Below are 17,858 nucleotides of genomic sequence, written 5' to 3'. Positions count from 1 at the left end.
GCTGTTGGGCCATTTCTCTCACGGCCTGGAATTTAGAAAAAGAGCTGTTCACCTCACAGCGGCAGCGGAGGCTGCAGAACAATGCCCCTAGTCCGGTGCGCATCCGTTTAACGACTAAATTACATTGTGGTCACACACAAAAAGATTAAAACAAATAAGGAAACAAACTTCCAGGATTTCTTGAATTTAATGATGTTTGAGCACCTATCACCCAATTCCCACACATAAATGCTCAACTAAGTCCAACTTTGTGGTGCAAATAAATGCAAAATTCCAATCCTGATATTTGGATTGGTATAGATGTAGGGTTTTAAGGTCGATGGATATTACAGGGAGTGCCTACCTGTGCAAGCAGGTGAATCCCCTCAACCTATGTTTCTTTGAATTGAAATATCCTTTGGATTTAGTTTCCCATTAATGCACAGAATATTCTACCGGCTGGGAACTGCTCTTGAATTAATATTCAAGTGATTACTCCTGGTAAACTAGATCTGTCATACTTTCACAGGTCTCCCAAAACTGTATGAGTTTGCTTTAAAAGTGGAAAATTTGCTTCAGACATAGGAATAAAGTTTCAAGAGAAATTTCCCAACTTCTTTACCACGCCCTTTCCAAATAAGAACCAGCATCTAACTTGTTCAAAATAATAACACGGAGAACACGGCACAGGCAATTGACTGGTGAGTAGACACCTGAGTCCAGGAAAAGGGAAAATATGGTTCACAGCTTGGGATGGGGCTAGTAAAAGCAGTCTTAGATAAATGCTCCAAATGTATTCTTTCTTTTGTGTAGTTTTATATAGCGCAAACTCGACTCGAAGGTATTGGGAGGCTTTTTCATGAGCACCAGTTACGTTACACAAGAACACATTCATTTTTGTTAGGCACGGGGAGATTAAGCGATTTGTCCAGAATCACAGAATGTTGAGCGTCCCTGCCGAGACTCCTTCCCCAGCTCTGAGATTTACGAGCCCAGCCGTTAGGGAGGGAAGTCTTACAGGGCCCAAATGCCCACAGCAAATAGAATGGTTTTCTTAGGTGAAGGCTAATTTCCAAAGGCCTAACCGACATTAGGAATGAAGGCCACGACACACATGAAAGATGAGACTGCCTTAAAAGAGTGAATGCAAACTGGCTAGTAGCAACTATAGGGTATAACCTGCAGAAGTTTTTCGAGGTTAAAGATTTTTTTAGGATTAGAAAGATTGGATACAAATAACTTTGCTTGGGAGCAAAGCTGGGTCGTAAACAATGTGTTACATGTAAATTAACTGACTGAGGTATTTCTGTTCCAAAAAACTCTGTATTTGTTTCGGCTCCTTTATAAACAATCTGTCTGCTGCAAAACAGAATAAGGAATTATTATTATGCTAAGAATCACTTTGAAATAACCATTTATTTACATTACATCGTTCTTTTAGAGAGCCTTCTAATTACTGTTAGACAAAAGCATTTTATTTCCAAGTACTGGTGAGTTCTCAAATAATTAAAGTACACTATTTGTATTACGGTTGTTTTCTGGTACAATATTTAATTTACTGCATGCCAAAGCTCTTTCAGGACATCTAACATGCATTAATTTACATTTTCTAAATGAGGAAAGCTTACCATCAATTAGATTTTAGTTTGATTGTAGTTTAAGTTGTAATGGTCTGGCTAGACAGCGCACCCGTTGCCCGCAATTATGTGAGAATCACCAGAAGAGGGGCTTTGGCTCTGCCCATACGGTGGGATCCAGGAGTACATGATTTGAATGGGCTGAAGTTGTGTGCTTCCAAGTGATTGCCGTCCACAAGGATGGGATCATTTTGTTTATTTATCCAGCTCACTGAGCCTGAACTTTCAGGGGAACCCACATAACATTGTAATATAATTAAAGTGTTTTAGATAACTTATGGAATTTTTCTCTGGCAGCAGCACAGATGGAATGAGGTAAATCACTAACCTATATACATTTTTAGATCTCTCTTGGCTGTGCAACTGTCACCTGACCAGCTCTTAAGCTGAACCAATATTATTCTACAGTTCTTTGCATCCACACAAATACATATTCATTCTTATTTGATCTACATGTAAAGCTTCACATTACTGTACAACACCCCTTTAAAGCCGGAACTATTGGCACTGTCAGTGCTTGTTATCTTATTCTAATCGTTTTTTATTTAGTCTAAGAGCTAGGCATGCTGCTAATCTCTGTAATAGCACCACGCGTTGCTTAACTTTAATGTCTCCAATACATTTGCAAATACAATTACAAAAACTGTCCAAAAAAGTATAAATAAATATATATAAGCTTCTTGAAAATATCCACCTTTCTTTCTAACGACCAGAGTTGAGCCAAATCATTTAGAGCATTCTCTTGCACTTGGTTATCCGAAGACAACATTTCTTTTTTATTTCAACATGTTTTATTACATTTGTATACAAGAACACATTAGCAATTCTGTTACAGGGTTTGCATCAATTAGTCCACTCGCTTTAAGACTATATAATTCTTTGCATGCCCTACCTGTCTTAACAGTCAAGAAGGGAAAGAAAATCAGAAAGGAGAATGAAAGCAAGGGGTGGAAGAAGAGATAGAGGACAGGCACCTGAGATTTACATTGCTTATAAATTATGTCAGACATTGGTTGGGACCATTAGGGCCCAATTACATTCTTGAGAGGGTGACAATATTTCTATTGAAAAATGCTGTGAGGATCTTAATACAATGACATACTGTAAAGTGCATTTAATAGAAATGTGCTATTTACAAGGAAAGTACCTTAATGTTTTTTTCTTTTTCATATGTTGAACATGATATTCCCCAATCTAATTATAACCTAGATGACTTCGGAAATAACATAAAACAATGGTGGACACTTGCGATGGATAGAGGGAAATATAAAATGGTATTCCAATTTTATTAAGCAAGTTCTTTATATCACTTCTCCAACAGATGAAAGGCTCACTTTCTTGCTTTTATTTTAAAATGACCCAAACACCTGAAATATTTTATATTATTCAGATTCTGCTCTACACATTTACCTCCTCATGCAACAAACATGGCAATAGGTCATTCACCAACACCTTACCTTTGCAATTTTCCCCATTTCATAGATGTCTGCTTTTTCCTCCTCCATTTCCGAGAAGGCAGCTTCAGCCCGGGCGAGGGACTCATCCACAGTGGAGCAGGGGTTTGGAAGGCCCTTTGGGAAGTAGAAACGTGGAATGTTTATAGCTATTGGAGCACTGACAATGACATGATTCACAGTCGGTGGAGGAGAGGCAGGACGAGGACTAGGCACAGGGATCACTGGTGCTGGGGGCGGAGTTCCAGGCTTCTTTTCTTGTCTGCTTTGAACCTGTGAAGAGAAAATAAGGAAAAATCATGAAAATAAGTTCGATGTACATGACTTGCATTTACTTCTTTTTTCACAATTTCCTGTAACTGTATTTCTAAGCCCTGAATCCTGTTAGAGCCGAACATGCATATCTTTACAGGGTGGCTTGAACAAGTTTCCAAGTGATCAACACTAAAATGACTGACCACTGGATTATTATTCTATGTATTGGGTCAGCCTACTACCTCTCCCCTTGCAGGAATAGCCGTTACTGTAGAGCTCATTTTAGCCACAAACTCCAGAACAAAGGGTTGCAAAAGCTGATAATGTTGCTGCTGTTGCAAAACATATACTGTGGAGCGAATACAATAGATCCTTCAACTCCTTAACATTTATCCTACAAACTACAAGGTTGAAACCCATGTTTCTAAAAACGAATCAAAAATAGCGAAGGAATAAAGCTTACAGCTCTCTCAGAATTTTGATTATAATTTATCTTCATGTCCCATTGATCTAACTGTCATTATTGTGGTTTCCAGAGAAGACGATAATTGTCCAGAAAGAGCCTGCCAAGTGGCTATCTAGGATTCTGACATTGCCTCTCAAGTGTCCTACCTCGCTTCCCCAAATGGGAGCAACACAACTCCACTGCTTTTTCCAGCTCCTTTTAAGTTTTCAGTTACTAATGAAATGCAGCTAGATGAAGAAGCAGCTCTACTTCATATTAAAATAACAGGCACCATATTATTAAAAACTAAACAAAGCAATACATGTAGACAAAAAGACAAAAAACTTTTATCGAAGAATGTAAATTCATACTCTTAGGTTTACACAATACACATAAATAAAATGTATATCTATAACTAGGCATACATTTCCAAATAAATGTAATTCAGAAACTCCAGGCAGAGATTTAAGGCATGTTGTAGGAGTATGTTTAGGAATACGTGTCAAATTGAAAAGAATAGGAAAACAGGTGTCACCTAATGGAAATACAAAACTGATAAATATTACAACTGGAAGCACATAACTAGAACCCGCAATCTGCGCTCCTCCATTGCGCTGCAAGACGTTATGGAGCTATGACTGTGTTGTGTGCCATTGTGGATGTGTGTGTTTGGGATATGCAATGTGTTATGGTGTATCTTTGAGTTTTTAGAATAGTGTTAGATGAGCCATGTTTGTTTAGAAATCATTAACAATATGTATATGTATAATTCTCTACACGGGTGCATATATTATGCTAACAATTATATAATGTGATTTGCATATGTGTCTGCAATGTCTAAAGCTATAGGACTACGTTTTACATTTTCATTTTTGTATTGTTTCTACAGTTATTCAATGTGATGCCTACAGGTGTGTGAAAGCTCGAAAATTAGATTTTCTTTGCTTATGCTTTTGTATATAGATTTAAGCAGTGACTAACGGAAGATGACTGTTTTCAACTTTTATTATTTACTTTTTTTATGTTCGGAGATTTGTGCCGGTAGTATTATTCGATGCCTCCGCCCATTTGCTTGCGACTTCCTGGCTACCTGTGAGTGGCCATTTGTGGTGTGTCTCTTGCTCCAAGGCTTGACTGGAGTAGATAAGGGCCCATTTGGGCTGCAGCACTACTAGAGTAGATAACAGTGTAACTTAAGTGAATTGCAACTGGCTTGCCTATTTGTAGATGTGTTTTTGTATTTGCATGTTCCTCACTCTGACCCTCGATAATTCTTCCTTTCCTCATTCAGCTTTTCAGTAGATATTTCAAGTTTTCCAGCAACTCCCACAGTCACACCTAAAGCGTAGGACTACACGTGCAGAGTCCTAAACAACTGGTGGAAAACTCCACTCATATAGAGAGAAGCAGCACAGGCGATGACTTCCCTCCATGACTCAGCTAACTGCATTTGTAAGTATGTGAAGTCACACTATATGAGTATTACTCAGATTCAAAAATGTCTTCGTGAAAAGGTTATAAAATGTGCATGCAAGTGAATACACCCCAAGAATGTTATTCACTATCAGGGTCTGCAGATGCCCACTTGTCAGACCGACTGAAAAGGGGGGACTCTTGGCCCCCCCGCCCGCATGGCGGCGCGGCGACCGCCTCCTCCTTCGTGCCTCTCGGTGGTGGGCGTGCCTTCGGGCACGCCCCACCACCGATTGGTCGGCGCCCTCCCTGACCCGGATGTCATAGTAGGACTTCCGGGTCAGGGGGGCGGGCCGCAAGAGGGGCTGGGCGGGGGGCGTAGCCACCCCCCCGCCGGGCCCCTTGGGGATAAAGAAGCAGGGAGCGCCCGGGAGACCCTCTTGTTCCCTGGACTCTCCCCCACAGCGTGTCGTGCCCCACGCTCGGGGCTTCTTGTTTTTAGTGATCTAGTGTGTTTTGTTTTACAGGCCGTCGGATCCGGGAAGAAGCTGAGGAACCGGAGGGAGCGGACGTCGTCCTGCGTTTAGCAAGCAGAGTCGGCGTTGACCAGGGTTCAAGATTTTGGAGCACGAGCACGAGTCGGGAGGGTGCGGAGCTCGGGGGAAGGCTGCGCATCAGAGGAGTAACGTGGAGCGCCGCGTAGTTCACTTTCCGGCTGTGGGGCACAGAACGAGGTATTTCTCGGCGGGTGCGGGTGCGGATTGGCGGGACACGCACAGCCGGAGTATATGCTGCATTTGTGCCCGATCAGCTGGGGAAATCTGCGTGCGTGTGCCACAGCGAGCTTTGTTGGTAGAGAACCGGCACGCTGAACTCCCGCCTTCTCCGCTCCTCACGTAGGCGTTTTGAACTAATTGTCCTTTTTTCCCCGCTTTGCAGCTACGGAATTAGCCGGCTGTTCGAGTGAGCTGCAGTTAGGTAGTGAAGCAGGGTCGACCAGGGCAGCACATGGATGGGAGACTAGGGGAAAGGGTGCATTTAATTGCTGAATTGGAGCAATTTTAAGAAACGTTGGGGCTGATTCATGTTGATGCACATTGTTTGATTAACCAATTGTGGGTGTCGTTTTACATTGAGGGGCCTGTATAAATAGAAAGCAAGGGTGCTTTCAATTGTTGGGGCATACAGGCAGAGACAGTCTGGAGGGTGGTGGACAAAAGGGTAGTCAAGCCTCCAAGTATTACAACTACCTTTAAGATAAAGGTTTTCTCCCGCCTCATACTCCCAGGTATTACTACATTTTCTATTACAGGCAATCAAAGAGAACATTGCTGCAATTTGACTGATCAGCTCGAGGACGTGGACGTAGGACACAATACCGGCGCGGAGTACGCAGGATAGGTCGGTAAGGGGAGAACAGGGGGCTAGCATTTCATCACTCCTGGTGGCCGCCGGGTGGGTCTACATTAGGTTTACTCACCCCTGACATAGCCGGATAAGCCGGTGGTGTTGCGGTTGCCGTTGCATGATGCTGATAGCCCCCTGGACATCCTCCATCTGGTGAAGGTACAAATCGCACGTACGCCCAATTGTAACACTTAGAGTGTAGGCGGTGGTTTGTGTTTTAGAACATGCCAGGGCCAAGGGGTAGTAAAGGAGGGTCCAAGATGGAGGTTATGATGCAGGCCATGATGCGTGAAATGAGCCACATTAACAGACAATTGGGGAAACTTGATGAATTAGAGGCCCGCATCAATGAGAAGTTTGATGATGCCCCTGGCCCATCTGGTAGGCCTATTTGCCAGAGGGCGGCCCCCTTGCCAAGGGGGGATTTTGCTACCCCGCCTAAGAGGTCTAAGGCCAAGAAACCCAGGTACACTGCCCCCGCCCCTGAGCCGGTAGTTCCGGCACCTATCATACCTGTACCTGCGGTTCCGGCCCCTCTGGCACCTATGCCTTTAGTCCCAGCTCCTGCAGCACCGGCCCCTGCCATTCCGTTGGCCCTCCCTCCTGCCGGGCCTGCCCCTTCACCCGTGGTACCAATCCCAGTCACGGGTTTGCCGCCACCGGCCACTCCCTTGCTTCCTACACCTCTGCCACCGGTTATGCCCCCAGTGGCGCCTGCAGTCCCAGCAGGTAATCTTGACCCAGTCCCTCCAGAATCGGTGTCTCAGATAACGGCCTTGCTGCCGTGGCTGAAAAAGGGGGGGCGTGTGTCTTGCCACATCTGATCATGAGGCAGAAGCGAAAAAATTGGTTGAGAAGATTAAGGCTGCAAATGCGGCGGAGAGTATTGCGGTGCCCTCATCTTCTTCCCTTGCAGGTGCCAGTCCCGCCCAGCCGAATGGGGATAGTGTTCTACCGGCCCAAGTGCCCGTTAATGGTAAGGAGGTGTCACTGCCTCTCTTGGGAGACGGTTTAGTGCCATCCAGGAGTGAAAACTTGGGTCAACATGTGTCCCAGGCGGTAAAAGAGATGATCTGGGCGGGGAAATATGTATACATTTTTTCGTTGTTGCTAGACAATAGGGAAATGGAGCAGGCCAAGGTACTCAAGGAATGGATGCATCCAAGTGAATGGAGGGCACAGTGCTCCAGGTTCAGGGTAGAGGAGACTTTGAAGAATTGGATCAGCGCCTTTTCTGTCCTTTCGGCCATCACGGCCGAACGCCCCCCAAATGTGCAGGCAGCCATGGCTTGCTACCAGAGTAGGATTGTGGGGTGGAGTGATCAATATACTGGGGATGCGTGGAAAGAGTATGATGTTAATTTCAGGAAGGCCAAGGAATTTGATACATCATTGGCGTGGGACAAAGTAGATTCTATGTCCTGGCTCAAGCAGTTCTCAGGTGACACAGCCCCATCCCAGGCCACCAGTGCAGTCAGGGTGTTCTGCGCCAGGCCTCAACAGCCCTTTCGATCTACCCATGGGAATGAAGTTCCAGGGAAAAATAGGGGGGGGTCAGAGAGAAAAGGGGTGTGCTGGGACTTTAATAAGCGCTCCTGCACAAGGGCCCAGGGCACCTGTAGATTTAGGCACGCATGTGTGGTCTGTGGTCACACATCCCACCCCGAGACAGCTTGCAGATCCAAGCAAGGTAACCACGGTCATAGGGGGAGGGGGAAGCCAGAGTAATTCAGCCGGACTGGGCCCCCCCACACCTATAGACGTGTTAGCAATGATCCCATGGTTGAATAGGTACCCTGACCATATAGCGGCCACCCTACTCCAGGAAGGTTTTTCACAAGGTTTTAGGATCCTGGCGGTGGGTTACACAGGTAGCGCAAATTGCAGGAATCAATTGTCAATAAAACCGAATCCAACGGTCGTGTCCGCTAAGATTACCAAGGAATTATCATTAGGTAGGATAGCTGGTCCCTTCAAGGAGGTGCCTGTCCACAATTTTGTGTGTTCACCGCTTGGAGTAGTACCCAAAAAAGAGAAAGGCAAATTTAGACTGATCCACAACCTGTCCGCGCCAAGAGGGGCATCCTTGAACGAAGCGATAGATGAAGGGATTTGTAGTGTAAAGTATGCCTCATTTGATCCGGCTGTTGACTTGTTGCGTGCTCTGGGACCAGGGGCATTGATGGCTAAATCTGACATAGAATCCGCTTTTCGTCTCCTACCAGTACATCCATTGGATCACCACCTTCTAGGTTTCACTTTCGAGGGCAAGTTTTACATGGACAAATGCATGCCCATGGGTCGTTCCATACATGTGCCTACTTTGAGACACTTAGTTCATTTCTAGAATGGGTCATGAGACAGGCGACGGGCCACCAACAGGTCATGCATTACTTGGATGACTTCCTGTTCTTAGGCGCGGCGGACTCTCAGGAGTGTGCCTGGGCATTGCAGGAATTTTGCGTGCTCATGCAGGCTTTTGGGGTTCCGCTGGCGCCGGGGAAGACGGTCGGCCCGGCTACTTGCCTGGAATTCCTTGCTATCGAAATTGGCTCAGTACAGGGATGCTTCAGGTTGTCCAAGGACAAAGTGTCTACGTTTAGGGCAGCTCTCCGTCAATGCCTGTGTAGAGGTAAGGTTTCCTTGCAGCAGCTGCAGGAAGTGGTGGGGCAACTGAACTTTGCACTACGGGTCATCCCAATGGCGCGCCCATTCTCACGCTCGATTGCCCAGGCTATGAGAGGATTAAGGGAGAAACATCACCGCACTAGGCTGTCAGCTGAGGTTCGCCAGGACATGCTTATATGGATGGCATTCCTGGAGGACTTTAATGGCAGGATAGTCTGGTCCGGTCCTCCCGCGACATCAGCAGAGTTGGGTTTATGGACAGACGCTGCTGGTAGCGTGGGCTTTGGCGCCATCCTAGGGACTAAGTGGGTTGCCCAACGGTGGCCTGAGGAATGGAGAGCATGGGGTTTGACCGCCAACATCGGCTTCCTAGAACTTTTCCCAGTCTGGGTGGCATTGAAGGTCTGGCCAGAACACCTATGTAACCAATCAGTGGTGTTCTGGTCGGACAACATGAAAGTGGTGGGATGCATAAACCAACAGGGGGCACGCTGTCCGTTCATATTGCGCCTGATAAAAGAGATTGTGTTGCAGTGCCTAAAGTGGAATGTACTTTTCAGAGCCAAACATGTCCCAGGCATCCTCAACAATGCGGCTGACTCCCTTTCTCGCTTTAAAATGCAGGTCTTCAGGGAACATCTTCCTGCAGCAGACCCCTGCCAGCGCACTTCCCGGCAGTACTTTGGCAGATTGGTGCCCCAGATTACAGGACCTCGTGGTTGCTAGCTTAGCCCCCAGGACCAAGACAGCTTACGAAGGGGCGTTTTTGTCTTACCGTGCTTTCTTGGGGAAGGAATGGGGGGTTAGGTGGGCACACGAGGACAGCTTTGCGGCTTATTTAGAATGGATGCACAGGGATGGGCGCTCAGTTTCAGCCGCAAGCAGACATAGGGCGGCGGTATCCTTCTTTGCGCAGGCGAAGGGCATGCAAGACCCCACTAATACCTTTATGGTGCGCAAGGCTATGAGGGGATGGCGCCGGTTACAGGGCCACTCTGTGGATACGAGAAGGCCCATAGGTTTGGCGCGGCTGGCGGCCCTATTGCTGGCATTGCACGAGGTCTGTAGCTCTGAATGGGAGATACTTTTGTTCAAAGCTGCATTTTCCCTGGCTTTCTATGGGGCCCTGAGAATTGGAGAGTTGGTGGCAGGGTCCAAAGTAGATAAGTTGGGCGGCCTCCAGCGGGCTAGCGTCAGGATCAGAGAGGATACGATGTGGGTGACAATTCAGAGGTCAAAGACTAACCAGGAATCTCGGGGTCACACCATAGTGCTCCACCGGGCCCGGGTCAACCCTTGCTGCCCGGTTAGTCATGTGGAGGTTGTCCACAGGCAGCGGGAGGGCAGGGCGGGGGGGGGGGCACTGTTGTGTCACGCCGATGGGACACCATTGACTAGGTACCAGTTTAGGCGGGTTCTGGGGCTGGCGGTCAGACAGGCAGGTTTGGATCCCAAAGAATTTGGCACTCACTCCTTTAGGATAGGGGCTGCAACTGAAGCAGCGCTAGGGGGCCTCTCGGCTGAGAAGGTGAAGAGAATTGGGAGATGGTTATCTGAGTGCTATAAACGTTACGTACAAATTGACATGTTGTGCTAGGATGATTCTCACGCCTGGTATGTTTCTGGTTCTTGCAGTTTCTCAAACCTGTGACGCGGGGGAGGAACTAACTACCGGGAGTCAACGATTTACAACATCACAGCAGGAGCACCGTGGAGGACACAGGACAATGGTGACTTGGATTGTAGGCCACTCTTATGTGAGGCGTGCTGAACATGTTTTTCTTTCAGGAGACCGTAAGAAAAGGGCGGCGCTGAAGGGGTTTGATATCTCATTCTTTAGGAGAGGGGGTCTATGCCTCAGCCAGTTTAGGAACTTCTTCCAGGGACTCCTAGCTCAGCAGCCCGCCTCCCCGTCAGTGGTGATACTTCACCTAGGGGAGAATGATCTGGCCAAACTGGGGAGGCGCATTCTCATTGAAGAGATCATCTCCACTGCGGGGTGGGTGGCCAGGATGTGCCCGGGTTGCACAGTAGTATGGTCGCAACTTATCCCTCGGTGGCAGTGGCGAGGGGGGACTCGGTCAGGGCGTTGAATCACTCGGTAAAGAGGATCAACACACAGTTGGACAAACTATTTTGAGCCCCCCGGTTGCAGACGATTCCACATGGGTGTATCTGGGGCGAGCAATTTTACCTGGGGATGGGGTGCACTTGACGGAGGCAGGGAACGTCCTTTGGTCTAATAATGTCTGGGCCTGGTTGGAGGGATTCGCTGGGTGAACACGCTCCAGGTTAGGTCTAGAGTAGGGGAGGCCAGATCGTCAGGTAACAATGCTGGCCTGTGGCGGTAAAGTCATGACCGGTGAGCAGCTATTTTTAAGGTCTGAGGGGGCGGGCATCATACCATGGAGGTTCCCGCCCAGGGGGAGGGGCCATTGGCCCCTCCTAGAACTTCAGGGGCAAGGTAACTGGTGCTTCAAAGGGGCGCAGGTTGGAGTAGTCACGCTTTCCTTAGGCTGGTAGCCACCCTGCGCGCGTATACTCATGACGTCACAAGATGGCGCAGAGTAAGGGCCCTCCTTTAGTGGGTAAATGGAGTTCACGGCGTGGACCGAGTAATTACCAGGCCCGGCATCGCATGCGCACATCTCTAGGTAAGGCGCAGCTAGTAGGACCTGACACCGGTTAGCGACCTTGCCATATGGCCAGAAATGTAGTATACAAAAATCTAGATGAGGATGTTAGATTCGGTTAGGAAACAATCTGTATTAGAGTTTCTGTTAAGGTTAGTCTCTCAAACTTGTTGACAATATTGTATCTAATGTCCTGCTGATTTTTGTATCACTTGTTTACCATGCAATTAAAAATGTGTTATTTTTATATCTTAATAAATACGGCCGGCGGGTCTTGCGACCCCCCCGCCTTCCAAAGATAACTATGTTTCATGTTCATGTGTCCGGGGGTTGGTGTGGGCAGTTGGGGAGGGGGCGGCAGCCAGTCGCTGACCATGTCGGTTTTCTCTTTTGTGAGAAACCACAAATCGGTGTTTCCAAAAGCTATACTGAATTGGCTAACTGCCTCAATGAACGTCATCGATTGACTAACCGTGCCTGATTTGCCATCTCACATTTCCACAGACAAAAAAGTACCAATAATTCCTCTACCCATTTCTTACGGTCCTTCCAAAAGATCTCGTCGACATGTGAAAATTTACAAAACAAAATAAAAAATACGCAATTGAACTGCTTAACTAATTAAGTAAACAAACAATGCACCAGTTACATCATTTAAACTTTGAAAAGTTATGCATTTTTTATGATACCCATGAATACACCTCATACATTTTCCTAATTAAAGTTTATAATATGAAAGGGAAAAAAGTGGGGTAACTCATCCACGAGCACCAACATGAACTGACTACGGGCATAAAGCACAAGGTTTCCTTCTATTTCAGGAGCGTTGACTGCTTGCCACAGCTTTTCCTCATCGCAGGCTGGCATGGTATGCTCCTAAGCCTTGATTATGTGGTTGGCAGAATGGGTATTTACTACACCCTGTAAATACTGATTGCCCGGGGTAAGGTATGGTGAGTACCTCCTGAGTATGGTGAGTGCCTCCCACTTCGAGTTTTGGCCTCGGAAATGAAGCATACAATGCAGTTCGATATTCACATGGAAAACTGCATGGTTAGTCCCTTTAATTTGACCTTTTTCCGTCGATATATTTCACCAAGTTTTACCATGCTAAATGTATCAAATGAAAACAGCGGTGGGTGTAATAATAATCCTAAAACTTGAAAGTGAAAGGAATTTAACCGCAACCACAATCAGAACCTTAGAAGCTAAAATTCCTTTACTCCAAGCTAAACAATGGCCTTCGTCACTTAGGCCATGGGTAATGAAGTGCATCAGTTCAGTATATATGGATCCTAATGCTAACAGTATTCAAAAATAAACATTTCACAGCTTGTCTGCTATTCGAAAGTCAGTCTGCAGTTTAGAAAAGTAATCCACACTATATGAAAAACAGAGCTGATCTTGAAAACGATTTGACTGTACATGTAAGAATGTGAACATGAGACTCTGTAGAGTCGGAAATATAAGAGCTTCACTGTGCATAAGATTTGTAAAATAGGTTTACAAATAATTTTCCTAATTCATCGATATAGGCCAATGTTGTTCCGCACACTGATCGCTCTATCAAGTGATATACTACACAGTAATAATATCCTATCTACTCCATCGAACTAATGCTATATAGTACTCTCCAAAGGTAAGTGTGGGTGGAATTATGAAAGAAAATACCTAGTTACCTGCAATGAAGTGAGAGGCTGATGTAGCATATATATTACTATCAAGAGGTCAATATTGTCAGTCCTGTCATAGTGACATACAACTGCTGCAGACATATACGTTAAACAAACTCAAGCCCAAGTAAGATGAACATTGGAAATCTCTTCCTCGACTCCAAAATGTTTTTCTCCTCAACAGCGAGCCCAATCTCTATCTTCTCTCTTTACTGCCAAGCCAACCATGCTCTTCTCCCTCCCACAATCCTATCCCTGAGTGCTGGAACATGCCAGCCTCCCCCAGGTGTGTGCTTCCCCTTTTCTTGCCATCTCCGACTTTATGCGATTGGCTTCTGTACACCCGTTCTGTATCCTGAAAATGGGCACTTCTGGAGACCCGCGATGGGAACAGCTTCTCTGCTTCTCATCTTTTCTGTGCCTGGTAGTAATGTCAATGACATGGCACGATCTCTGCATACTGGAAAGTGAGCGCGGATGACAGTGGTAGCTAGACTGCACTGTAAGAAAAGGAACATGACAGAAAGTACATGTGCCTATGGATGTATCCATTTTGAAAACTATGGTTTCACCTAACTTCATATCAATACCATGTCCGTTTACCTATGTCTTATCTCTCATGAAGCTCATACATATTACCGAGTTAGTTTGTTCCACCAAGTACTTTGAAAAATCAGACTGTAAAATGTATATTTCTTATTTAACATATATACAGAGTGCCCACATTTATACCAGTATTTATTCATCCATGATAAAGAAAACATGGCAAATGGCTGAGGTGTGATCTGAACTGGCTTCTGAATGAGTTGGATTAAAACTAAGGGGCTGATTATGATGCTGTCAGAAAAGGCTCCGACCATTGGTTGGAGCCTTTCCGAAAGCATCTTCATGGACCAGTCGGATTCCTTTCCACCCACCTCATTACAATAGAGATGGTCAGAAAGGAATCCGACCGGTCATTCTGACTGGGTTCCGATCCCATCCGCCAGTAGGAATGCTGTCAGTAATCCCAAGGATGGCTCTTTCTGCCTGAGGGATTACGATTTCGGATTTCGACAGCCTTTCTGTGCTGGCCTTTCCAACACAGAAAGGCTGTCAGAACTTGACTTTGGGGCCGCCAGCAGGCCCCATGGGTGCACGGCCTCTGGTTGGAGGCCGAGGGGGCACCAATGGTGCCCCTCTGTTGATTCCTGCACCCTATGAACTGCACCTTCTAATTTAGAATGGGGGCACGCATTCCAGCCAGAATACATGCTCCCATTGTAAAGTATAGGAATGCGACCAAACAGTGTTCGGTCGCATCCTAATTAGTCGGTAGGGACTGCCGACCGGGTGTTGGTCGGTCCTATGACTGAGACGATGTTGGGCGGAGGAAACTCCGCCCGACATCGTAATAGGGCCCTACGCTATTTATTACAGCTCACACAGTACATTGTTTTCAGCTAGGGACACTAGGTCGCGTATCCGACTGCAAAAAATGTTCACGCAAAGCCCACCCACATCATCGTCCTATTTCTCATCGATTGAATTGTGTAGGGAGAAACTAAAGTTTGTTGACTCACATGACAAGTGGTTGCAATTACAAGACGGAAATTGTGGGAGTGTAGTGAGTGAACTCAAATCTTCTGAAACTTTCCAAATTCAGAGTGATGGGAGTATGCTCCTTAATTCACCCAGGTAAGGCCTTGAGCAGAATCTCGGACAGCTGCGGTGTACACTTCCCTTTACTGTGAACAGGCTCCAGTATAAAAGGTGCAAGACTGCCTGATCGCTACACCATTCCATCTCACGCCATACTATTGTAAACAGTAACAAGGCTAGCAACTGTTCAAATGAATTCTAGCCAGATGAAGTGGGCCATAGAAAACTGTGAAGAGGCTACCTGGTCGTCACACATATGGACATGAATTTCTTTATTAAATGCTCAGATTAGAATGTCCACAAAGGTTCAAGATGAAAGGCCAATTGAACCATTCAGTTCCTATTTGGAGTGATTCTTCCTCAAAATGAAACTCATACATTTCACACGTTTTCTTACCTTGGAGTTTGGAAAGAGGCAAAAACCATATTAAATGTGGGTATCGTATTATATGAATTGGGCAGTAAAACGCTTTCTTTCAAATATGTGAACTTGAGCACTGTTCTTTCACGAACAAGTTGTGTATCCAAGTTTTACACCGTATGTAGCAAGAGACCAACACATTCTCGTGAGACATGCTCTGAAGGTAAAAAGTAAAACAATGAAGAAGGAATCCATCTCCAATTCTGTTATACATGGCATCAAACTGTCCTGTGATTTGTCAAAAAATAGGCATAATAAAATTCCAAGCCCATATTACAACAAAGCAAAGACAGCCACCTGTCACAGCTTTATGATTAAAAACATTAGTGGCATCACACGGTCCTTAAAAATAAAATAAAAAAAGATAGTGTATAGGCCTCTATGACAACATTTTGAAAGGCTGATTTTAGTTCACAGATTGGTAGAGCAGTTCCGAAAAGCCTATACAACTAAAATTCGGTATTATAGCACTTCCTACCACAAGCTTTCCTTTTTGTCATACTGAAAATAATTGGTAATCGGTTTATTCACTTCAATGATCAACTTAAGAAGAATAAAGGGCCGATTCAACCACGTTGGAATGCAAACTTGTTACATCGCAACACATGCCAGCAGAGAGCGCTTAGCTTACCGAGTCCTTTTTTTGCTAACATCAGACCTCCCCAGACCCATTTCTCTTGTGGGGTGCTGTTTAAGTGTTTGGTTCAACTAATGGCATGCTCTGACTTGTAAGGAAAGTGCCATATCCCTAACCTGGATCAAGTGCACTGTTACCTATAGCTGCAATGCTGGGAGACTGTCAACGACGAGAGGTGTGCTTCCAATGTGACACTGGCTATTATTTTTATTCACTTCTGTTTGCTGGCCTTGTGCACGTGTGATGGGGAGATTCCATATTGTTACACAAACATCTACAAATGTATTCAAATTAGGAAATTCTACGTTCAGGGCTGACAGCGAATACAAGAAAGGAACACGAGATGGAAAAGATATGTGCAAAAGGAGGAGGAGTAGATCTCGGCAAATTTCAGCTTTTGATTATAAGATTTCAAAGGCGCAGCCCTAACTGCACAGTTATGAAGTTTTTGAGAACACAGCACTATCAGACGCACAATACAGCTTCAAGCCATTTAGTTGGCTAAGCATTTCCCCATCCCTGCAGCACATCCACATCACAGTAAATTCATACCTCGCACTACAACAACAGTACTCACTGACTACAACTCCCTAGCACCACCACTAGCAAAAGACGACTTCAAGCCATGAGTTTGGGTTAGCATTTGTCAGCTGAACAGGATATCCACTGCAAGTTAATTTCATCCTTCGAACTACTACCTAACTATCCAACTTCTCGGATCTCTATCGTCCCAGATTCAGAGCTAGGACACCCTTATGTGGGTAGCAGTTGCTCTTTACAAATTCTCATTCATTCATTCATCCATACTACGTATTAGAGACAATTCTTCGTACTATCGGGCACTCAAAAAGGTCCCAAGCTGTATTTCTAGATAATCGTTTGCCACGTCAACAAAATATCTACATCCTCTTTCTATACACCAAACATTCCAGAAATTAACATGAATCCACCATTGAGACAGTAGTCTACACTAACTGCGATGCCAATGTCCATCCACAATTCACCTCTGCATTTTCTGGACCACTTTGACTCCAGTAATTGAGTATCCCCAAAACCGTTAAGTGCGCCCAGACTATGCAAGTGAATCAGTCCCACAAACATGTTAGTAAAGAGCTCTACAAATGCATGAAAAATATTATATTTGCTGCTAATTAATCAAAGACAGACAGTGTATGAAATAGAACTATAGAAGTGCGTGCACTCCTTATCCCAGAGCTCTCCCATTAAAAACACTGGAGCAGTGCTGAGAAGTGCCAGTACTATCCCTTCCAAGTGAAAGAAGTGCACATACTGAGATATCTACCTATGTGAAGCACTGCAGACAGATCATCTTCATTCTGACAGGGCAGCATCAGCTGCTGTGGAAAAAGTCCATCTAAAAACCTAAGGATACCAATGTTTTGACTCTGAAAATCTTCCTGTTTAGTGAAGGGTCTAGCAGTGATTAGGCTTTCGGCCTGCCTAAAAAGTGGTCATTTTGAGTGACAAAATATATAGGACAACTAGCAGGAAAAAAAACCACAACCAGGTATCTCAACTGCAACATATTACAGGTTCACTGATTACATTGGCAAGTTTTAATTTTTCTGTGAACATTACAATTTTTAGGCCATGGACTTCACCAAAATTCAAGTG

General features: G+C 45.4%; 2 protein-coding genes across 4 annotated transcripts in view; one reads left to right on the top strand and one right to left on the bottom strand.

Moving 5' to 3' along the window:
- Nucleotides 1–17,858, bottom strand: part of PPP2R3A (protein phosphatase 2 regulatory subunit B''alpha) — a 1,213,285-nt gene that overhangs the window by 278,906 nt on the left and 916,521 nt on the right. For all 3 annotated transcript variants that reach the window (XM_086943861.1, XM_086943862.1, XM_086943863.1), the window contains one exon: nt 3,074–3,343. In XM_086943861.1, the coding sequence (XP_086799987.1) occupies nt 3,074–3,343 (270 nt within the window). The remainder of the gene's footprint in view (nt 1–3,073; nt 3,344–17,858) is intronic.
- Nucleotides 6,851–8,318, top strand: LOC147683436 (uncharacterized). Its single transcript, XM_086944678.1, has 2 exons — nt 6,851–7,056; nt 7,388–8,318. The coding sequence occupies exons 1-2, from the start codon at nt 6,851–6,853 to the stop codon at nt 8,316–8,318; spliced, it is 1,137 nt and encodes a 378-aa protein (XP_086800804.1).

Source organism: Lissotriton vulgaris, chromosome 11 (assembly GCF_964263255.1).
Source record: "Lissotriton vulgaris chromosome 11, aLisVul1.2, whole genome shotgun sequence".
Taxonomy (NCBI): domain Eukaryota; kingdom Metazoa; phylum Chordata; class Amphibia; order Caudata; family Salamandridae; genus Lissotriton; species Lissotriton vulgaris.
Note: the sequence above shows the minus strand (reverse complement) of the source record. Positions and strands in the feature narration are given on the sequence as shown.